The sequence below is a fragment of the Orcinus orca genome, chromosome 3, assembly GCF_937001465.1.
Source record: "Orcinus orca chromosome 3, mOrcOrc1.1, whole genome shotgun sequence".
Taxonomy (NCBI): domain Eukaryota; kingdom Metazoa; phylum Chordata; class Mammalia; order Artiodactyla; family Delphinidae; genus Orcinus; species Orcinus orca.
The window spans coordinates 146,859,283-146,883,845 of record NC_064561.1 but is presented as its reverse complement, the minus strand read 5'-3'; the positions used below and the strand labels follow the sequence as shown (position 1 = coordinate 146,883,845).

Sequence of the window (24,563 nt, the reverse complement as noted above, 5' to 3'; positions counted from 1 at the left end):
TCAAGCAGTTTAATAGGTCCGTGTCCAAATTAGGATGATTTTGGTTCTAAGAAACAAAAATATTTTATGCTGACTTAAACTGTAAAAGCAAAGTGATTTGTTCCTGCCACGAAAACTTCATTGATAAAGAGATGTAGGTTTATTTTGGTCAGGGCTCTGCCTCTGTCTCTGTGTCTGAAATTTTCTAAGTTCCACCTTTCTCTGCTCACCATGGGTGTTAGAAGGCTACCAGCAGAAACTGTGGCTGTATACTTCCTCATCCGCATACAGGAGGAGCAAGTGTCATTTCCCAAAACCATTAAATAGAAGTTCCAAGCTTGACTCTGAACGAATTACTCTGAACCAACTACTGATGCCAAGGTATAGGCTAGGTGACTTCTCTTTCCTACTTTAGGAGAGGGTTCGGCAATTCTGATTGGCTTATGTCTCCACCTGAGAGAAGGGATTCTCCTTTCCCAAATTCAAGGGCTTCTTCCTGCAGCAGGGAGGAGAAGGAGGGGAATGGAGAGTGAAGAGGCCTTGTGGATGTCTGTTACAGAATTATTTTACGTCTTCTCATGCTTGAATATTTGGGGAGGGGAGAAAGTTGAGAAATCATTTTCATTGATCACTGTCTCCCATTCCACAAGCTGCTTTCTTCCACATGACAATCTCCATGTAATACTCTCTACAAGCTGAGGAAGTAGATGTTATCTCACCTAACAAATAAGCAGGAGAAAGTTAGCCAATTTAATGTTCTCAGGTTCACATGGTTCATAAAGGCATATTTTAAAGTCCGCGCTCTTTCTTCTGCACTCTTCAGGTTGTAGACTAAATCATATTTGCTAAGTAATTTTGTGAGGAAGGTTATTCCAAGTTGGAAGGTCAAAGGATGTATACATTTTAAATAAACATTCATTCTGCAAATAATGACAATGTTCTTACGATGTGCTGAGTACATGGTAGGTGCTGGCATACTGTGGTGAAGAATATAGGTGCCTTCTAACGTCACAGATTTCGTGGGAGAAGCAAATGTTAATGTCACGCAGTTAAGTTTAAAATTACAAACTGTGTGACCGCTCTGTCATAAGATCTGTCCAAGTCTGGGAAGGTTGATCAGAAACCTTTTTCCTGGGATTTGACATTTGAGTTGAGATCTGAAGGATGAGAATGAATTCACAAGACAAAAAGGAGCGGGCTTCCCTGGTGGCACAATGGTTGAGAGTCTGCCTGCCAATGCAGGGGACATGGGTTCGAGCCCTGGTCTGGGAGGATCCCACATGCCGCAGAGCAACTGGGCCCGTGAGCCACAACTACTGAGCCTGCGCGTCTGGAGCCTGTGCTCCACAACAAGAGAGGCTGCGACAGTGAGAGCTCCATGCACTGCGATGAAGAGTGGCCCCCGCTTGCCACAACTAGAGAAAGCCCTCTCACAGAAACGAAGACCCAACACAGCCCAAAAAATTAATTAATTAATTTAAAAAAAATAAATAAATACAATATATCATTAAAAAAAAAAAAAAGGAGGAGGGGGAGAGAATTCCAGGCAGCGGAAACAAGGCATGGCGAAGAACTGAAAACGTGCTTTTTGTCTGAGCATAGAGAGTGAAGCAAGAGGGTGAGACGAGGAGATAGGCTGGATCCTGCAGGGTCTTCGGGTAGTATTAAGAATTGTGCTTCGTATTCCACAAGAAATTGTACCTTAACTCTTGGAGAAAGTCGGTGAGATAATATCTTAGTATTTATTGCAGTTATGTCTCTGAATATTTATAATGTTTTCTTAATACATGTTTTCTTGCCTCTACAAAGCCCTTACTTCAGTTACAGAATTATTCCATCATATCCGGCATTTCAGCCTTGACATGCTGTGCAAATCATTTGTAGTAGCTTTAGACTTTTTATAACCACTTATAACTTGAACTTAGATGTAAAATGGTGAAGGCAAAGGCCTCTGCATTTTAGTGAATATTTACCAAAAGAGTACTGAATTAATTATAGTTGCAAACTGTGCAGAAAACTCCAGACATTAAACTTAGAGGGAAGAAATATGGAAATTACATATATATTATACATATTTATCTATCTATAAATTTAATGTAGGTTTCAGGTAATATTTATATATAATTAACTTAATGGAGGTGACCTGGCATGTTGTCCACTATTCATGTCCTGTTGGAGTTGCGCTTGTGACCTCCTCTTATTTCTGGTTATGATTAAAGAAAGAGAGAGAAGCAGAACTTTGTTTAAATATACTGTTGGCTTTTGCATTCGACTAAGTCAGTATAAAAGAATGATTTTGCTCATACCATATGGTATATTAATGCCATAAACAAAGCATGCATCTAGGTTACTAATTAAAGTTGGGCTGAGGTTTTTAGAGTTCATCCTTGTTGAGAAGATGGTTTACTTAGAAGTCTAAACATTCGACCTATAGTGTAACATTTAAGCATAGAAAGTTGCTGACTCAGCCACTTCCCTAAAATCAAACAAAAGAACACCATGGCTTTTGACTCCATTACTTCACGCGCTGCAAGTATAACTTTAAAAATTATCAAAATAAGCTTTGAAAATGGGAACACGTATATTATTGAGAAACAGTATTTATTGGGCAAGCGTCTTCACCCTTTACCTTTGTCAGGGGTGGTATAAATTGCCTTGTATCAACAATTTATTTCCGGGCTTCCCTGGTGGCGCAGTGGTTGAGAGTCTGCCTGCCGATGCAGGGGACACGGGTTCGTGCCCCGGTCTGGGAGAATCCCACATGCCGCGGAGCGGCTGGGCCCGTGAGCCATGGCTGCTGAGGCTGCGCGTCCGGAGCCTGTGCTCCACAACGGGACAGGCCACAACAGTGAGAGGCCTGCAGACCGCAAGAAAAAAACGAAAAAACAATTTATTTCCTTGGTGGGAAAAGATGAGCCTTCTGTTCTGGAGTGAGAGCGTCCTGCTCTTGTCTTCATGTTGAGAGGAACAGAGGAAGGGAGGCAGATACATTCGCAGGCTTTTCACTGGAGGCCTTGAGTAAATCATGCTTATTCCTTGCATGGAATATATGATGTTGCAACAAGTTCCTGCTCAAACATTTTGCATACCACTGCCTCTTCTGTCCAGGAGAACTGACATTCTTTCTTCTATACTTTCAGGATAGGAGTAGATTAAATAAAGACTTCCATGTGTACTGCTGTCCTACAAGTAAATTAATTAAACTACTGATCAGTTTGAAATGCTAACATGTCTATTTTTTGTGAAAATAACTGGTGCTTCCATTTTTTAGAGCATCTCAGAGATCTTCCTCTATATCGTGTCGTTGAATTTCAGCTCATGCTATCAGGTCTGGTAGTAATTCAAGTATCATCCTCATTATGTTGATTTGAAAATGAAAAAGACAGAGAACACACATGACCTGGGTGTTCAGAACCACTTCTACTTCTGTATATCATGAAAAACCTGTGAAGAGAATGTGATGAAAGGGCCTGACACTCACGTGAACAGTGGTGTGTACCCACAGGGAGAACTGCTGGGTACTTGCATTTGCTGATTTTTATCAAATATTTGAGCACTTGCCTACTACTTGGTAGGTATTCTGTCCAGGACTGTCATGGTATATCTTCAGATAATTTAGGAAAAATATATGATCTGTTCATTTATTCAGAAATTATTTTATTGATAAGTTACTCTGTCAGAGCCCTGGGAATTTGAAGATGAAAATGTTTGGTCTGTACCTTCAGTCTAAGGACAGTTAAGGTCAAGGTGAAGTGGGACATGAAGGAAAGAAAACCCAAGTCTACCTGGGTTATTGAAGTTTCATGGGAAGTTGTTCTTCAAACTGAATCTTGAGGGTGGAGGGGCGTGTGTTCTAGGAAAGTAAGTCTACGTGCAGAAGTAATAGTCAATTAATAATATTATTAGTGAAGCAGCTAATGTTTATTGACTACTTTGGTGTCAGTTTTTTCTTCTCAGTGCTTTACCTGTATTCACTTGTTTACTCCTAACAACAACCCCAAAAGATAGGGACTACAGATGAGGAAACTGAGGCAGAGAACAGTTAGTTATCTAGCCCTCGGTCACACAGTTAATAATGGCAGAGCCAGCTTCAAAGCCCAACAGTCTGACGCCACCACGTTCCTTTGTGTGAAAAAGCTGACCTGTTTCGGGAATGGTAGAACCTGAAATGGTTGGAAGTTAAGGTCTGTGGGTATTTATCAGGGTTTTGGCTGGTCAGGTGCTTAAAGGTCAGATCGTGAAGAGCCTTGGGAGACATGCTAAAGAGTTAGAATTTTATTCCACGGGATCAGTATTTATATGTTTTTGAAAACAAGATCCAGAGCTTACCTTCATCAGTATCGCTTGGGGTGCTTTTTAGAGATGCACACTCCCAGGTTCCACTTCAGATCTACTATATCAGAATTTCCCTGCTCTAGCAAGTGGCCAAGGGGCTTGTGCCCTGAGTGGTCAAGTGGTAAGTTGATCCCTAGCTCCTAAGAGCAGCCGCTGCTCTTATTTTTACCAAGTTTCTTGGTATTTAATTTGCTGAGTTGAAAATTAACGTAAAGAAGGCTATGAGTTTTGTTTTGTATGTGTTGGGTTTAATATCCTTTCAGAATATCCTATGGGAAATGTGAGGAAAAAGAAGAAGCTGCCTGCTTGATTTAGAGATAGGGAATTTTTGAGTCCTCTGCTTATAGCTGGTTGGAGACACTTATGGATATAGTTGAGATTACTCATGTGAAAAAACAGAGCAGTCAGCATGGCTGGAAAGCATGGAAATATGAAAACAACATGAAACGTGAAATATTGAAAGAGATTAAGAAGACATCAAAAGCAAGCGGGACCCTGGGAGAGGGGGAGTTCAGGAACCAAGGAAGGAGGGTTTCATGACGTCTTCGTTTTTATTAAATGCATCTGAGAACTTGTGTAAGAAAGGAACTAGAAAAATAAAAAAGGTCAGTGGTGACCTGAAGAAGCAGAATTTTGCGGGAGTAGTAGTACTAGGCGTGGAAGCCGGATTGTAATGTGCGTGTAAAGTGCGTGGCTAGTGAGAACAGGTGAGATTATTCTTTGTAAAAACTTAACTTTCAGAAGAAAAGTATGGTGATAAAAAAGGCTACAAGGTAAAGGGAGAGCTTAAACATTACTAGCTTTTTTACTTTTTACACAGTTCACATTTATTATAAGGATTGAAACAATACTGATATAAACAAAGAATAGAGTTCCCTTTCATCCAATAACCAAAAGATAGCAACTGTTGAAGTTTGTCATTATTTTTCAAGCCATGTTTCTATCTGTATATGTTTGTAGTAGATATGCATTTACACATTTTAAATGAAAATGTTACAGCAGTCTACATTTTTGTATGTACCTTATTGTATTAGAAACACTTACCTCTTTCTTTTTTTTTATAAATTTATTTTATTTATTTATTTATTTTTGGCTGTGTTGGGTCTTTGTTGCTGCCCGTGGGCTTTCTCTAGTTGCGGCGAGCGGGGGCTACTCTTCGTTGTGGTGCACAGGCTTCTCCTTGCGGTGGATTCCCTTGTTGCGGAGCACAAGCGCTAGGTGCGCGGGCTTCAGTAGTTGTGGCACGTGGGCTCAGTAGTTGTGGCTTGCGGGCTCTAGAGTGCAGGCTCAGTAGTTGTGGCACACGGACTTAGTTGCTCCGAAGCATGTGGGATCTTCCCGGACCAGAGCTCGAACCCGTGTCCCCTGCATTGGCAGGAGGATTCTTAACCACTGCGCCAGCAGAGAAGCCCAGTTATCTCTTTCATTACGTATTATTTTACACCATTACTTTTTCACAGTTGCCTAGCATCACATTGTGTGTATATAATAGTTTGTATAATCCTGTTATTGGCACTCTTGGTTTTGGGGGGTACTTTTTCATTTTAAATAGTGCTACCATTAATATCTTTGTGGACAAATCTTTTCTCATTTGCATAATAGCACATTTTTGATTAATTTCAAATGGTGGCATTGTTAGATTAAATTAATAGAAAAAGGTACCAAATGGAGTGTGGGTTTATGGGATCTATAAATCGAGATGATATTAGTCTTAGATAAAAAGACAGACATTTCCTTCTTTCTGGATGCAAGGAGGGTGGAGGACTGCTTGCCATTACCTGCAATTTTGTGTTAGTTTCTGCATTTTGCTTTCTGTCATGTAAATTCTAAAAGTGATCTAACTGGGAGAGAAAAGATAGGAAAAGATTTGGTTTATCGAAGAAATTGCTTTAGATTTTAGAGGATAAGGTAAAAGGTATTACTCAATAAAATACTGTTTTTTTCTTGCTCTGTCAAAGCCCCTGGGTGAAGTATGAGTTCAGGATCTGGGAGTTTTGAGTTAGAGATGGCAGAAAGTCACAGCATTTGGGGGCCCACTTGTAGAATACAGATATTGAATTCAGTACCACTGACAGGTGTTCTTGGTCTAAAACTCTTTCAAGTCTGAGTTCCCTTCTCTGTTGTGTTAAAACTGCCATCTTCCTTTAGCTCCTTCCTGTTCTTAAAGAATTTCCTTAGATCTGTGAGCTTGAGAACTAGATCTAAACTCTATCTACTTTCAGCTCTCTGCAGACATTTCAAAAGGAAGAGGATGGTAATGGAGCAGATGGTGAATTGCTACAAGAATGACCTTATGAATGATTTTAATGACCTTATGCATGATTTTAAAAAAATATATAAACAAACACAAGATTAGGCAGATACTGAACATCTAAGGGCTCTCCCAGGAACTTCTCCAGAGGCTCTTGGCTATCGGGAGGTATCTTTAACTGGGATAGATGCTTTCAGAGGAATAAGAGGTGGAAGCAACCATTTTATCTAAAAAGTTATTGAGGTTATGAAATAACTTACAGATTCTAGTTTTAAACTTGTGATATTAAGAACCTAGTACTGTGCGGTGCATACAGTATATGCCAAACACACATAGACGGACCTTAATTTCTCTGGCAAAGCACCTCAATGTAATTGTAATTTAGCGAATTCCAAATATCTGAAGGCATTTTTGTTTTTTAATCAGAATGTTAGAGTTTGCTCCAGGTTTTTCGTCCTTCTCATGTTCACCCTCTTTCACTTTGACTTCTCAGTATTTTTGCCTGCTTTAGTATTTATTATGCACAGCATATGCTACCCTTACTCTCCTATCTATTTAAGCTTGGTCCTTTGCTCTGTTTTTGGTCCTACCTTTTAGGTCCTTTAGTTTAATCATGCATGTCTGCTTCTATTGATACTAGATTGTTTCCCTAAGGACTCTGTTAGTGAAACTGATTTGGATTTTACAGCTCTGGTGATATTCCTTCTGGTGTACACCAAGAAGATGCTATATATCACAGGGGCTGATGCATTACTTTGTAGGGCTTTTGTTTTCTATTTTGTATTTGAAAAATTAGGTGTGATCATGAACATGGGAATGTCTCTTAATATCATGAGGATAATACAATCATAAAATAAAATCATCCATGTTAGCTTTGGTCTCTGAAAAATGTAATATATTGTGATTTTGAGCAAATCGAGTTCCCCAGAGAACATTCATTCATGTAAAATTTCACTTCTGTAAATTTTCGTTGCTTGTACTGGAAGCTGACTAAAATTACTTGGCACCTGCCGCTGTGTGTCTGGCGTTGTCCTGGGGACTTTACAGCTGTTAAGCCATTAAATCATCACAGCAGGCTTGTAAGGTAGGTCTGGATTCCCCCATTTTACTGAAAAGGGATGGAAGCTGAGTGTATAGAAAATGACTTTTCTTATGCCACCCAGCTCAAAGCTGGAACTTGATCCTGTTTGTTTGGCCCTAATCACAGCAGTCTTCCTAATTGGAGTTAGACATGGGAATGTATTAAGGCTTCACTTTGGATTTAAACATTGATTCGGATGAAAAATGAAACCAAGTGCTGTTGGTTGAGATGGTAAGCTATTGAGAATTAACCGAATTTAGTACTGAGTATAATCTCTGGCAAGGTTCCAGGTTCTGTCACATAGTACTGCCAGATAAAGGGTTGCCTTGATCATCAGTGATTTCATTTCTGCAAGTACAGTTCCATTGTAGAAGGGAATGAATTGTGGGAAAAGAAATTCACATGGGATCATGGTGTATATTTCCCCCAGTTTGTCTGAGGCTCCACTGGCCTGGTTATTTTATCTTCTAAGTTTTGGCATTTGATTCAGGGCCCAAAGCTGGGCTCTTGGCTGGGGTTCAACATCTGCCATTTGTTCTTCCTTCTCCTTTCCAATAGGCACCTCCTCACTGATATTTGCTCATTATTTTATTACTTAATTCAATGTCTCTCCTCTTCAGTCTATCCTAAATGTTTCCAATCACAGTAATTTTTTCAAGACACTTATTTTGTCTTAAACTTCTATTATGCTTCACAGTCTGATTTCACTTATATAATACTCTTGAAATGACAGAATTACAGAGGTGGAGAATTAATTAGTGGCTGCCTGGGTTTAGGAATGCTGGGGTGAAGGGAGACAGCCTTGACCCTGAAGACGGCAGCATGAGGGAACTCTCCAAGTGATCAGATAGTTCTGTATCTGGATCAGATAGTTCTGTATCTGGATTTCTGTATCACTCTCCGAGTGATAGGCACACGAAGCAAATGTGAACAAATGACATAGATAGAACTGCACCCAGATTTTACACTAATGTTGATTTCCTGCTTTTGATGTTGTGCTGTAGGAAGAGAAGATATAATCAGTGGGGGAAACTTGGTGAAGATCCATGAGACCTCTCTGCACTGTCCGTGTAACTTCGTGTGAATCTATAATTATTAAGAAAGAAAGGACTGTTGTGCTTTAAAATATTCAAGTTCTTTTGTCTAGCATATTCATTATGTTTCATATTCTTTGCTTCCCTCTGAATTAATCGTTCAGTTATCTCCTGATTTTTTTCCTACCTAAATCTTATTTGGCATTAACACAGTGTTTGGCTTCTACCAGGTTACCAAGAAATGCTTCTTGAATTAATTGAGCAATTAAATATGCTTTATGAAAGAACAGTATATCAGTACTTGGTCTCATTACTAACCATCTTTCTTTCCTACTCTTTTCTTTATTTAGTCTTTCTTGTCTCTGCCTAATCTCTTTCCAAGGACTAAGCAACATGCCAGGGATTTGGCGGGTGGAGTCTGGAGACTTGGGCTTGCCTGGGAGGGTTGCATCGCCTGTGGCCACAGTCACAAAGCCCAGTCACAAATTCTAAAAGGCTTCTTGAGGACTTACGACTTAGTGTCATAGGACAAGATGAGCCAGGAAACCCAGGATATAAACTACTGAACCCTGATCATCCATCCATTCAAATTTATTAAGACTAGTTTTACAGACCAGTATATGATTTATCTTGGTGAATATTGCATCCATGTGTACCTGAAAAGAAAAAGATATTCTTTTGAATATCTTCTGTGGTTGTAGTTTTCAGTGAAAATCTAGTTTAGATCATGTGTCTTTAATGAGTTTTTTTTGGGGGGGAGTTGGTTCTGTCAGTTTCTCATACTACGACTGTGGAGTTGTCTGTTATTCTCTTTAATTCTGTCAGGTTTTGTCTCATGGTTTTTGAAGCTGTGTTGTTAGGTACATGCACATTCATGATTATTGTGCCTTCATCCTGATGAATTGACCCGTTTATATTATGAATGATCTCTTTGTATCTTTGTCTTGAGGTCTTTGTTAAACACTTCAGTCTTCTTATGCTTACCTTTGCATGGTATATCTTTTCCATTTAAAAATTTTCAAACTACCTGTGTCTTTTTATTTAATGTGGATCTCTTAAAGACAGCATAGAGTTGGATCTAGCTTTTTTTAATCCATCTGTCCACCTTTGCCTTTTATTCAATGTGTTTATTAGTCCATTAGCATTTAAGGCAATTCTTGCTATGGTAGGATTCAGGCACCATTTATTATTTTGTTTTCTATTTGTCCCTTGTTTTTTGTTCCTCTGTTCCTGCTTTCTTTTGGATTAAAGGTTCCAAAAGGCTTTTAGAATTCCATTTAATTTATTATTGTTTTTAATCTTATTTTGTGCTTGCTTTAGGAATTACAATATATATTCGAAGTTTTCTTAGAGTTATTATTTAGGGTTAATATTATACCATTTCCCATAAGATTAAGGACCTTGAAACTGTATGTGACCGTTTAACCCCTCCCTGACATTATGCTGTAATTGTCATGTGTACTACATTTACATATGTTATAAATCACACTATGAAGTGTTAGAATTTTTACTTTAAACAGCTATGTATATTTTAAAAACATTAGGAGAAAAATAGTCTTTTATGTTTACAATTTTTGGTGCTCTTCATTCCTTCTGGGTATTTGAATTTCTGATATCATTCAGCTTGAAGAACTTCTTTTGGGATTCCTTGTACTTTAGGTCTGCTGGGACATGTTTCCACAATTTCCTCGTGTCTGAAAGCTTCTTTATTTGCCTTCATTCTTGACAGATATATAGCTTGGATAAAGAATTCTGGTTTCATAGTTGTTTGTTTACCCACCTGTTCCCCTCCCGCCCCACCTCTTTACTGTTCAACTGTCCTGTGTCCTCCATAGTTTCTTATGAAAACTTAACACTGATTCTTGTTTCCCTATATGTAATGTGCCATTTTTTTCTCTTCTTTAAATTTTTTTTCTTTATATTTGGTTTTCAGCAGTTTGACTATGTGTACCTAGAATTAATTTTCTTTGCACTTATCCCGTTTGGGATTTTCTGAGCTTCTTCAATCTATACATCTATGTCGTTCACCCAAATTAGGAGATTTTCAGCTTTTTTTCCCCTGCATTATTCTCTCTCTTTTCACCTTCTAAAACTCTAATTATATAAAATATTTGCTGTTTTGCTAGTGTCCCACAAGACCCTGATGATGTCTTTGTGTTTGTTTGTTTCTTCTTGAGATTGGATTTTCCTTTACATCCTTAACCATACTTATTAACTGTTTTAACATCATTGAGGGCTAATCCCAACACTTGGGTTAAATTTTCTCTCGAATGTTGGTTCAAGGTTCCTGTTTGTTCACGTCAAGTAATTTGGACTGTTTTCACTTTGTGAATGATACGTTACATAGGCTCTGTATTCTGTACGTTTCTTCAAAGAGAATTGATATTTTTTTGGTCTTAACGGGCAGTTATTTTGGCTGAACTCGAACTCAAGTTTGACTTCTCTGTGACAGGTGGCAGCTCCACTGACCCATCCAAAAAGCTAAGATTGAATATGTGCTGTGCGTCATGCTCATGTGTTTACCATAGGTAATTGTGCTGAAAATACAAATAGACATGGACCGTAACCTCAGGAGACTTGCAATCTACTTGACACAGAGAGGAGAGTAAACAAAGTGTGACAAATCCCCATATGTCATATGAGATAGGTACATAGAGACAGTGGAGTTAACTGAAAAAGGAGTTGCTAAAAATGATTTTTGAAACAACTCAATCCTTCTGAGAACAGGAGGTAGTTTATTTATTATATATAGTAATGATGAAAGATCGGCTGATGAATAGCTATTAGTTACACTGTCATAATTTTGTTAGTTCTTTGAAGAAAAGGAAGTGTTTCAAAAGCACAGCCTGTTGTGAGGAAGCGATATTAAAAATAAATGTTTAAATTTATAAATGTTTAAATTCTTGAGTGCCATACTAAACAGGAGAAATACTTCTCTTTTTGGTAAGAAAAGATGATTTGATAAAACCTGAGCAAACAATGCACATGATCATAAATTACAGAATGTTAGATGTTGCTGAGATAAAAGACCTAGCTATACTAAAAAAAGTATCACAAAAGATATATATTATATATATGTCATATATCTTAAAAATCTGTAAGTTTCCTGTGTCAAATATCAAAGACGTTTTCTAATCCATTTTGGTATCTATACTTTTATCTATATAAAGTAATGGGTAACACGGGGTTGGTTTTCATTGTGTAAAAGCATGTTTGCCTTAGCAGTAACTTGAGCCTTTCTTTTCTCTCTCTCTCTCTTTTTTTTCCCTGTTTTAACAGTGTATCCTATTCAGTACATGTATCTGAAGATTACCCAGGTATGTTTTTCTTTTTCTTTTTATTACAAATATTCATGCCATGATTCTTTGAATAGTTTTTTCTTCTGGAGATGTAAAATATATATAAATATATCTAGGGGTGAAGGGTTGTCAGGGAAAGACAATATAAAAGAATTCTGTTGATTGCCTGTGAGTTACATGTCTCACCCTGAGACACAGTACAGAATCAAAATAGTTCTCCCGTGAAACTACTTTCCTTGAGTCAATATGATAGCTTCATCCTGTATATTTACCTCATTACAATTAAAATGAAGATTCTCTAAACTGGTTTAGTTGTTGGCTTTCATACTCTAAAAATAATGGGTAGGAGTAACAGCTAAAATAGTAGCTAAAAATAATAGTAATATTTGAAAATAATAGGCCTTTCTTAATTTCTCTAAATTTATATACAGTTGAACACATCTCACAACAACCCTCTGAGGTTGTTACTATAATATCCTCATTTTACAGATGAATGATGACACTACTAGTAAGAGGAGGAACTGCAATTTGAACCCAATAGTCCAGAGCCCGTGGACCATACTGCTAGACTGTACTAGGCTTCTTGCATATGCACAGCTGTCCTCACTGTGTGTCCTGAAATAGATTACTAGATCCACACACATTTGTCCATAGAAAACTGAATATAAGGTCACTACAGATCTATTTTTCTATTGATCAAACCAGTATCTTTCTTCTAGGCCATGTTCAGTCTTACTTTCTAGACTCACTGTAATCTCACCAGAGCCCAGGATGTGTATGCCAGTATTTAAGTCATGATAATTTGGACTTTATCTTTAGTGTTTTTCTCACTCATGATGTCTGTAATTTTATCTTGAGTAAGAGCACGAGCACTGTAGACTTAGTGTAGATCAAATATGACTTGATTAGTTTACCCCAAAGAAAAAAGTATAATGCAAGAATCTATTTTTTATCATATTCTGTGGCAAAGATTAGCAAATTTTAACTGCCTGTGTTTCATATATATATTTTTTACTCCAGCATTCTTACTTAATAAAATCTGATGGTTACCAAGCTAACTGTTCTGATCTGTCATAAATTGAAACCACAATTCCAATTCCTATTCAAATCTAGCCATTTTATTCACTTACTGTGCATGATTGGGACCATAATTTTCTGTATAAAATGAGTAGATTGCTATAAGTAACTTTGATTACGTATACTTTGAGTATTTTTTAAAAAATAATTAGTTAATAATGTGGTATGAGGATATTGTAAAATATTTTTTTAGCCTTTAAGCAAGTATTTCCAGTGGCAATTTGCATTATGCATTTAACCTTTTTGTAAGATCAAATGTTACATTTTAAAATAATTTTCACATATCATAAGTTCCCTTACAATTGTTTTGCTATGATCTCCATATGTCTTAAGCATAGCATTCTATAAAACTATTGTGCAATTTTACAAGGAGAGTTATTCATTATTAAAAATATGCCTATTTTTAATAGTATAAAAAGTATTCTAGGCAGATATTATTGGAAGAACCAAGACATGAAATGTATAAAGAAAAAAAATTTCTTAGCTGGTTTTGCAATCAGCCCTCTCCCTTATTATGATATAGTATGTTTTTGATGTTTTGAATTTTGCTTAAATGTATTAGGAAAATAAAAGCCCCACTATTTATTGTAAATATTATGATTTTTATGCTTCTCATCTGAGGCAGCTCCTAGAGATGTCAGCCAAGGGAGATGCAGGACATTTAAGTCAGGGTGATAGAAATAATGCCACAAATGAAAAGCCCCCTGAAGACAGTAAGTGAATTATTCTGTAGCGCAAGAAATATGGTAGATGCCTTTAATAAACCAAGTGAACCAAATGTTTAGCTCCCTCTTGTGGTCAAGAAGTATTACTCTGGTTTCTCTCGCCACACGGGAGCCCCACTGGAACTACAGTATACAAAAATTGAAATTAAAACATAAAGTATTGGTTATCATTGGTGCTTTTTAAAATTGAGTTTACATCACGAAGCAAGTTCATAGTGAATTGGCAATATAATTTAATTTATAAAAAAGAAGTGTAAATAAAACACAGAGATGGAGAGAGAGATTAGTGCATTTGGGGAGAGAATTTTGAATTCGTTGATGCCACGTATTTTCTTATGCATGATTGAATGGATTCTAAATACCAGTTTGTGTATAGACAGGACAAGTGCTATCATGACATTTTATACTTGAAGAAATGTGCTGAGGGAAGTTAACTATTCCCCAAGGATGTGTAGTTTGGTGGTAACCAAGTCTATAATTCAGTTCTGATTCCTCTCACTTCTGCAGAAGAAGTAGTAGTAGTATTTTCATGGAGCTTTCTTCAAAGTGAATATTGCTATGATAATATTTTCCCCATTATTAAATTTTAATCCATAGTTATTTGTACTAGGAGTTCAGTTAATACACTTGATTTCTCATATAGACAGTATTATATAAAAATTATATGTTTGCTCTTCCTTTCCAGTATTCATACCTGTATTTTTTTCTCCTCTTGTACTGGCTAGAACTTCCAGAATGACTTTTAATAATAGATAGGAAAATTGGCAGCTTTGTTCCTTTTCTCAAAATTAGTGAGCTTGCTTCTAGTCGCTTTCAGAAGAGCAAGTATCATTGCTTTTCTCATTTACTAAGCTTTTTTTTTTTTGAGAATGAGTATTAAGTCTTTATTCTTGTTTGGCATCTAATGAGGTATCGGGTATGTTTTCTTCTTTGAATAGAAGGTGACAAGATATATTAGCAGATATCTTAAGGCTGCTCTATAAGAACTACGTGTATTTTGTCATGTACTCTGTTATTAAATACTTCAAATTGATGACGGAATTAAACTGTTCTTTGGCATTTGATAGAACTTGCTAGCAAATCTATCTGAGCCTGTATCTTTTTTCTTTTTTTTTTTTTTTTGTGGTACGCGGGCCTCTCACTGTTGTGGCCTCTCCCGTTGCGGAGCACAGGCTCCGGACGCACAGGCTCAGCGGCCATGGCTCATGGGCCCAGCTGCTCCGCGGCATGTGGGATCTTCCCGGACCGGGGCACAAACCCATGTCCCCTGCATCGGCAGGCAGACTCTCAACCACTGCGCCACCAGGGAAGCCCTGAGCCTGGTATCTTTTTAGGGTTGGTTCTAGAGCAGTTGTCATATATTTCTGCCATGATTGATGAATCTGTTCTTTGTTTCTATTTCTTAGTCATTTTTTAACATGTGTTCTTCTTGAAAGCCCACTATGTTGGAGGAATGTCCAAATTTTTCAGCAAAAAGTGTTTTTAATAGTATTCAGTCTGTAAGTCTAAAAATCTTCTGCATCTCTGTGGTTATTTCTCCTTTCTCATTTCTGTTATTTTATATTTATTCTTGTCTTTTTCTCCCCTTGCTTTTTCTTCCAAAAAGTTTGTCTATTTTAAAAATTATTTCAAACAAATGCTCTCTTTTATGTTGCTTTTAATTTCTAAATGCAGTAATCTTGATAGTACTTTTATTAATTCCTTCTGCTAATGTTCCTTAGGATTTTTTTCCTACTTTTTCTAGATAATATGGTTCAGTGCTTATCTCATCATCTAAGTTTGAAAATACAGTATGGAATGTTTTTTGCCCTATGAACATGTATGAGCATAATCCTCCAAATTCAGGATTATGCCGTCCTATTTATTCCTTAGCAGATTTGCCATTTTATAGTTTTAATCTATTAAGTTACCTGTGCCATCTATTGGAACTCATTTCATAGTTTGTTTTTGTGAAAATTAAAATTGAGAGGGTCTTCAGTTTTAGGTACATATAATAATGTATATAAATGAAATACTAAAGATGTATTGGCTATTCAAATAAAATAAAGAAATAAAGCAGCCTTCTAGTTTACCTGTGGAGTTTCTACTGTAGACAATTTTCTGTTTTTTAAAGGTAAGTATATTACAAATCACAGATAATTGACTCTGTTGTGACCAGCAGAATTCTTTCTCATCAGTTACCACCTTTAGTTGGGAGGCTTACCTACTGGAGGGTATGAATTCTCTCATTTCTCTTACATGTTTTACAAGATACTGCAATTGTTGAGTGACAATATTCTGATATAAAAAAACATAGCAAAGCACTGATGTTTGGATTCAGACAGTTTTACCACTTACTACGCTATGTGTAATTACTTTAGTTACTTAAATAATTTGGGTGAATTAATTTTTCTGAGCCTTGGTTTCCTCATCTTTAAAATAGGGATAATAATTGATTGGCTTGGTGGTTGACATGAATATCATATGTAGGGGAAATATGCAGATTGTATTATAAAACCAGTATAGTTATTATTTATAATTATTTCTATTAAGTTACATAGTAATGAATAATGGAATGCTGGCTTAAATTAGAAATAGAATAAAAGCAGTAATTTAAGAGATGCGTTTCCGTAGCTCTCTACTCACCTCTCCCTTGTCCACAGAAGTTCCAGTAATGCTTGCATAGTCTGGTAGGGAAGGGAAGAGAAAATATTCATACTGTTAACAGCCTTTAACAAGAATCTACAGGTTCTCTACAAAACATACATGTTAAAGAACCTAATTGTCCCCGGAAGCTTTCAGAAAAAGAAATTGCCAGCCTTAGACTCAAGTGGGAGACTCTTCCCGTGAAGGAATTTGAGTTTGAAAGCATTCTGTTCTGTCACTGGCTCATTCTGTTACCTTAAATGCATTCTTTATCCTTTTTGCGTCCTACTTTCCTATGTCTAAACAAAGACAATGTATTATTACAGATATCAAAATAGGTTGAGGAAGATTTAGAAATAATTAGTTAAACAACAACAAAAGAAAACATAGAATCAATTCAGACAGCTGGGACGCTCCTCAAAGATCATCAGCAAACCTCTTCATTTTATAACCAAGCAGACAGTGGCTTAGAGTTAAAGGGATCAACAGCTAATTGGTAGCAGAGTCTAGATTTGAAGTGCTTTGTCTGCTCTTACATTTCTGTTCTTGACTTGAATACACCTCTGTGATCTGGCCTATTGTATCATAATGGTTATTTAATGGATACTGTCATGCAAACTGAAAACATTTTGGTTTGGGTAAATTAAGCCAAAAGCAGAAATTAAAAGTGTTCTAATGCTTAAATACTAATCAAACTACAGACTGGTAGAAAATCTCTTAGAAAATGATATGTCGAATGCCTAATCCTGTCTTTCGGTGTTATGCAACAATTATTTACTAAGTTATATTGTCTTGAATCACACCTCACTGCCTTCCAGTGTCAACACTTTGTGTGAGCCATTTGGTCCTTTAAATTGAGTTACTCATTTCCCTGTTTTCTTAAACAGAAAGTTCTCATTTATTTGCCTCTTGATGCTTTAGTACAATCCTCCTCATTCCATGACACTGAGATATTCCATGATATGGAGTCCACTGTCCAGATCTTTCTGGATCTTTCCTTCGAGTTGGTGGTCAGCATTGCTTCCATTGCTTTTTCTTCTCAAGTTTGCATCAAGGAATCCATTGTACATAGGGAAAACCGAACTATGCACAATGAATCAGTAAGGCTCTGAATGAGGGTTTAAGAGGTTTAAAAATGGACTGAACCCTCTGAATGAGGGCTAAGAAATTTAAAAACTCTGTTTTAATAGAGCAGCTGTTGATCCTCACCTGAAGGTATGAGTTTACTGACCCCAGATAAGCAGTCAAAGGCTCACCTAATATGATGAGACAGTAATTAAAAAGTTATATTAAATCTGTTTCTTAATCCGGGGTCTCACCTGATAAACACAAAAATCCTCACACCCTCCTAGATGCTACTTGAAAAGGAAATAAGGCAAAATTTGTAATTAGAACAAATCAAAATAATGGGGCAAACCTGTTTTGTTTCAAGTCTAATCCACCCGCATCTCCTCTCAGATTCCTGAATAACTTAAAGCCTTTGACTTTGAGAGTCTTTTGTGGCTACGTTGTGAATACATATCACTGTCACTACTCAAGGTCTAAAAACAGTACAGATGTTTCTTTGGAAATAAAGTAATGACTTAGCTATCTATCAGTTAAAAATCATGTTCTCATTGTACTGACACAATATTATGAAAACTGGGCTCAAGATCTTTTATCATGTGTTCGGTAAGTCATCCGAACACTCATTTCTCCTAGCAGAAATTGATACAGGCTTCTGTTGTTGGTTAGGTCTATTTTAGACTTTTATTTATATATATATATATATTTACATATTTATACATCATTGATGAGTGTATTATAGGACCATTATTTAAAAATTGGTAAATATTTGTTGAATAGCTGTGTCACAGATGCCCTGTAACCATCAATGAGCAAAAAAAATAACAGTTGTGTGTCGTATTACCATATACTTGATACCGATATTGGGAAGGATGCTCTTCAATGAGTTGAGGCAACCAGTTGCGTCCAAATGATCCATTACTGCATGGGATGTTAGAGATGTGTTTGGATAGTCTCTATCCAAAGTCCATATTTGTCTAGGAGATGCAAACATCTTTAAAGAAGCTATTTACAATTAATTCGCACATAAACCTGCAATTCACTTCATTTTTTTTCTGAGATTAATCAGAACAGTAGTGTGTGCCTTATGAGTGTTGGAAGCGATGTGGCTATACCTTAATTTTTTTTAATAAAGGTTGTACTTTTTCAAGTTACTATGCCTTTAGTTGTCTATATTTCTTTTGCAGATAATACATATGTGTCAAGTTCAGAAAATGATGAAGATGTATTAGTTACTACAGAGCCAATTCCAGTCATTTTTCATCGAATAGCAACAGGTAATAGGAATACACTATTTTCTTAAATTCCAGGTTAATATTTTCTTGATTATAGGTAGCTTTGTTTTTTGGTTTCTTTTAACCCATATAGTATTTATCTGTGGCATCTATAAATCTGGTTTTCCATACAGATTTTCTATTTAAAGTCATTAATTTGTTTTTCAACAGTTTTAAAAATGCATAAATTAGTACTTTTAAAAAGTCCCACTTAAATGCCTTATGCAGATATTTGCTTTTGTGAAAATGTTTTCATTCATAATGATACTGCCAGACAAACTGAATATTTAAAAAACATACTGAAGGCAATGTAGATCCCATGAAATATATAGTGAGAACTGAAGGAATTTGTACTGTGGCCACTTCAGTTTGAGCACATTTTTATGGGCAATGAAAAATCAGAATAGTTTGTATGTAATATAATTCTCCAACATAATATAATTTCAAAATATCCCTTAATTTCTCTTGCAAAAGAAAGAATCATCTATGGGGTGTTTTTATACTGAAACTTATAAATATTTGGTAAATAGTATACTGAAAACTAAAATGATTCTTTAATTATAACTTTCAGAATTAAGAAAGACAAATGACATTAACTGTTGCTTATCCATAAAATCCAAATTACAGAAGGAAAATGGGGAGGTATGTAAATTACATTTTATGTTTTATTATATTTCTTCAAACAGTATAGATATATTTGAAATTTACTGTGTATTTGTAGTTAATATCATCATTATTTAGGTTAAAATTGCATATAGTGAATGAAGTACACGCTCCTGGCTTAGGGACTTATGTATGGGAAAGATGGTGGCCTAAAATTAGCTACCTTTCAAGTAATAGAAAGAACATCTGGTTTAAATCTAAATAAAGTGTATACAAAACCTAACTTGTTCTCTGTGTTTTCATCAAATAATGTAGTTGATTGAAGAGTGCTTATGTAACATATTTAGAATAACCGTATGTTATTCTAAACTGTATGTTTAGATTAACTGTATGTGGTATACATAGTTTTGATCAGACCCTTAAAATTTCATCTGTAAAAGATGATCTTTCTAGCTAAAGGAGCACAGAGCTTGGGTATAGTCTTATTATTTTTGGCCAGTGTTAAAACAACAACAACAAACTTATCCCCTTTCCTCACCTTCAAGAAATTTACTTCAATCTGTAAGTAAATACGGGGACATTAAACAAGCAAAATGAATGTGGTGGGACCCGACAATTCTTTGGTTTTAAAACTATGCACTGAATGCAACCCTGCCTTCCCCTCAGTGTTGTACCATTCATAGTGCTCTTCAGTAGCCAAACTGAGAATCACTGATTTAGCATTATTGCTGCTAAAACCAAAAACTGTTTGTATTTTATAAAACCCAAATTCCCTTTTCTAGGTTTTTTGTTTGCCTTAGTAATTTGAAATTAGATCTAGAAATTTAAGGATAATTACAAAACATTGAATTAATAGATTCCTGTGTCTAAAAGCAGCTACCTTTCTCTTAATTATTTTAAAAGGGTCAGGGATAGGAATAGTTACTTTAGATGAATTTTTGTTGTTTGTACTTTAGACACATAACAGATACGGTTCAGTTAATTAGAAACTCAAACTTCAAGTTCAAGCATATTTAATTAAATATTCTTTTGAAATCTGAAATCTAAAATTATTTCTACAAAGTTCTCTTCATAATGTGATTTGTATTTATTTTCATAATTTGAGTTTTATATTATTAGATTCAAAGTGCCTTTTCTTTCATACCATTATGTGGTGTTGGCAGTGGAAGTGAGAACAGTCTGGGATAAATAACGCTGAGGAATTTTTTAATAAAAAATTGAATCAGTGTGAGCTGCTCAGATGTTTTATCAGAACAAACCCAAAATTGTAATTGATTGATGTAGCTTTTTATGTACATCAAATATTAAATTGTACAACTCAAGACCAGTGAAACGTACATAGAGCTTAATGCACCCACAAAATTCTCTTACTACCTTTTTGTTTTTGGTTTGTACTGCACCAACAATTCTTTTATTTAAAATCCATGTGGTATGCATAAGACCTACCTATTATGGGCACTTGTTAGTTTAGTTTCAGAAGGAGGAAAACTAGTTTGACCATTAAAATTGCCTTCTTACGATTATTTTAAGGAGTCAAGACAAAATAGTACGGTGGAAGAAGATTCTGAAGGAGATAATGATTCTGAAGAATTTTATTATGGAGGACAGGTAAGCACACCAGCTCCTCCAAATAGCGACTCTCAAAGGTAGCAGTAGCCATACACGTTCTAATGGAAATCTGTGCTTGTCATCTAAAAGACCTGTGTGTTGTTCAGGGTTCTGTAACTAACAAGGAAATTCCTATAATTTGTCTGTCGCTCATTTTCTATATATTTTCAGAAATTAAGGTTACTTTTGCAATTATTTGACTGTAATCATTTATTTACATTGAAGTTGTCTTAACTTCATTACAGATGTTTTGCAGACAGCATCTTATTATGCTTTTAACTTTTACATTTATTAAGCATATTGTGCTCAGTCAATATTTTGAAATGGTGACACTAATAAAAGCATGAATTGTTAGTTTTAAATAGAAGGTGATTAACCTTTATAAAAACTGATGGGCCCTAATTATCGAGCATCCTCATTATTTATATTCATTATCTTCCTTTTCCTTCTATACTAAAGTGTTGAAAAATTTTTGTGAAGAAACATCATAATTTATATATATGAAAATAGCGTAGCCACATATGCATATATATGAAAGAATTCATTATATTTTTCCAGAGTAATGTTAAAATTTTAAACTGAGCATTTGATTTTAGGATATGGCTATATAAGTTGTCTTGTTCTGTTTCTGTAAACTTCTTGATCCAATATGCTTTGTAACTTGGATAGTTTAAGGGAAAGGTAATATGTTAAAGAGATGCTTTAAAGCCAGTTATTATTATGTGAAGAATGCAAGTCAATTTATTCATTCAGAATCAGAAATTAGTAATCTGTCAATCAAGTGTATGCAAGGCAGTAGAGGTATGGACGGACATAAATAAAACTAGATTTCCTCTCTCCAGAATGCCTTACTAGGAATGGGGTACTTTTCCTAATGATTCTTTAACCAATATAACACTCTAACATTCTGCAAAATAATTCTTCCAGTTTCGATTTTTGTTTACACTGCTAATTCTTACGGGGGAAGTAAATGTTTTTTTCAGTCTAGAAGTTTTTCAGATTATCTGCCACTTCACTCCTTTTAACATTGGCATTGTCTTCGTATCAAAGTAGGCAAATATTACTTTTTAAGCATAATAAATTATACTAGATGTATGTGAACCTAAGAACTTTAGTGAATATATTGCTGAACTGTCTATACTTTTTTTTTTTTTGCGGTACGCGGGCCTCTCACCGCTGCGGCCCCTCCCTCTGCGGAGTAACAGGCTCCGGACGCGCAGGCTCAGCGGCCATGGCCCACGGGCGCAGCCGCTCCGCGGCACGTGGAATCCTCCCGGACCGGGGCACGAGCCCGCGTCCCCCGCATCGGCAGGCGGACTCTCAACCACTGCGCCCCAGGGAAGCCCTGAACTGTCTATACTTTTTTCATGAAGGCGACAGAGAAAATGCCCATGGCAGAATTACAGGGTCACCTGTCCAAGAGATTGTTTGTATTTTGATTTTTTTGATTCTCTTTACCCTAAGTCATTTCTAAATTATCCCTTTTCATCAGGTGAACTATGACGGGGAGCTGCACAAGCACCCCCAACTCGAAGCTGATTTGTCGGCAGTGAGAGAGATATATGGGCCACATGCAGTTTCTCTCAGGTAAATAAATACCTTCGGTGAATACAACTTAAAATTATTTGGAAAGTCACTGGAATTTTCTGTTGGAGTTAAGTGGAAATTTCCTTGGGCTTAATTATATTTGAAAGTATATGAGAGTCTATTATGTTTCTACTTACACAAAATGGCATATTTATGGCTATGATTTTTTTGTGTGTACACATGGTTTAAGATTACATTGATTTCATTAAAGAAATTAGTTATTTTTGGAGAGTTAGTCTGATAAAATATCAGTCTTGAGTGGCATCATAATCAATTCCTGTAACAGATTTGGCCAGCTGAGCCCATGTCGTTATCATAAATTAAGGACATATTTGTGTGAACAATAAAAGTCAATAATGCATAACCACTGGTATCCAAATCACATTGTGATATGTAATCTGGCCCCTAAGAAAAGAAAGGAAAAAAAGACATAAGTTTGTGCAATGTGTGTTTGAATGATAATTATTTTTTTTTGTTGCAGTTACTTAATATATTACTTGGTGATAAATTTCCAGGCCATTTTCTATTACTTTAATCATTCAGAAGACCCCCACCATCCCTATTTAGACTTTCTTTTCTCTCCTTAATTTAAGAAAAACCTTTTTCTGCCATCATACTTGTTTCCTTCCATGAGTCAGATCTGATGTTTCAGATTTTTGTTATCTTCCTAAAGGGTGGTCTCCAAGTCTCCAGACTCCTCTCACAGCCTGACCTCAGTTCCAGCCTCATCCACCCAAACCAGGATTGTTTCTGTTCTCGAAACGTGCTATATTTCCCCTTGACTTTGTCCATTTGCCCAAGCAGTGCTTCCCTCTCAAACCCGGTTGCTCTCTTTATTCAAGCCCCAGTCTAAAGGTCAGCTTTTCTTTGAGCCTTCCTTGAATCTCTGATGCAGACTGGTTATTCTGCCGTATGCACTCCCATCACATTTGGCTCTTAATCTCATTTATTAGTCTCTTCATGTCTTGTTGTTATGGGTTTACTTCTCCCCCTCTAGACTGAATTCTGTGAGTGCTGGGGCAGCACACTTTTTTGTTATTTGCCTTATTTTGTGGTGGTTTGGTTTTCAATCCTGCTTGTACTCCAGTACTTAGCCTAGCACAGGGCACATATGAAATATAAGCTGGGGGCTTCTTGACTGTTTTCAGTGGAACGTCTGTGAAAAATGTTCGTATTATCTGGTTATATTCTTTTCAGTGAACATATGCAGATTTTGAGAGAGCAAACGAATACTTAAGGGAGTATAACACAGCTGTAATTTATAATTGCTAACTGTTTCATTTTACCTGCAGAAACTCACAACCACCTGTGGCCTAAATAAGCCGGGATCGTACACCCGGACCCTCTCCCTCCTGCTTATGGAGGGATATTAGGCTACAACTGAGTGAGGGTGATTGGGATTATACTTGGAAAAGCAAATCTTTACAATTTCCAAAGTTTTGGCGAATTAGCTGTGATCATTTCACAATTGATCCATGCTCTGGCTCCAGGATAAGGAATATGGAGATTCCATAAGTATTATAGAATGAATAAATGAAGAAGGCAACAGGGACTATCAATACATTGTCCAGGGATTCCCTGGCGGTCCAGTGGTTAAGACTCCGTGCTCTCACTGCCGAGAACCTGGGTTCGATCCCTGGTAGGGGAACTAAGATCCCACAAGCTGTGTGGCTCGACCTAAATAAATAAATAAATAAATAAACTGTCCAAAACAATGACTAATTTTTTTAACTTTAGTCAAACTTTGGTTGAAAGCTTAAAACTTTAATCGCAATAGTTTAACCCTCTCCCCCATGAAAGAAAAACGTCTGTATATGATTAATTCAATACAACATAGAATTCAGCTGCTTTTCATTTGAAATATGTATTTTTGTTTAGCGAATCACTTTACCACACATTGATTGCTTTTATAAAGGTTTTTTACATATATTTCCATGCTATCTAGGCCTCAATCATATCATATATATATGTATATATATATGAATATTTTTGTTTCTTCAGCAAGCATTTAATAATTTCG

The 24,563-nt window shown here is 36.2% G+C and overlaps 1 protein-coding gene across 3 annotated transcripts in view; it reads left to right on the top strand.

The window, feature by feature from the left end:
* The window catches only part of PARP8 (poly(ADP-ribose) polymerase family member 8), a 182,530-nt gene that overhangs the window by 83,457 nt on the left and 74,510 nt on the right, over positions 1 to 24,563 (top strand). For all 3 annotated transcript variants that reach the window (XM_004265941.4, XM_049708408.1, XM_012531662.3), the window contains 5 exons: positions 11,960 to 11,997; positions 18,659 to 18,748; positions 19,317 to 19,387; positions 20,879 to 20,956; positions 22,449 to 22,543. In XM_004265941.4, the coding sequence (XP_004265989.1) occupies positions 11,960 to 11,997; positions 18,659 to 18,748; positions 19,317 to 19,387; positions 20,879 to 20,956; positions 22,449 to 22,543 (372 nt within the window). The remainder of the gene's footprint in view (positions 1 to 11,959; positions 11,998 to 18,658; positions 18,749 to 19,316; positions 19,388 to 20,878; positions 20,957 to 22,448; positions 22,544 to 24,563) is intronic.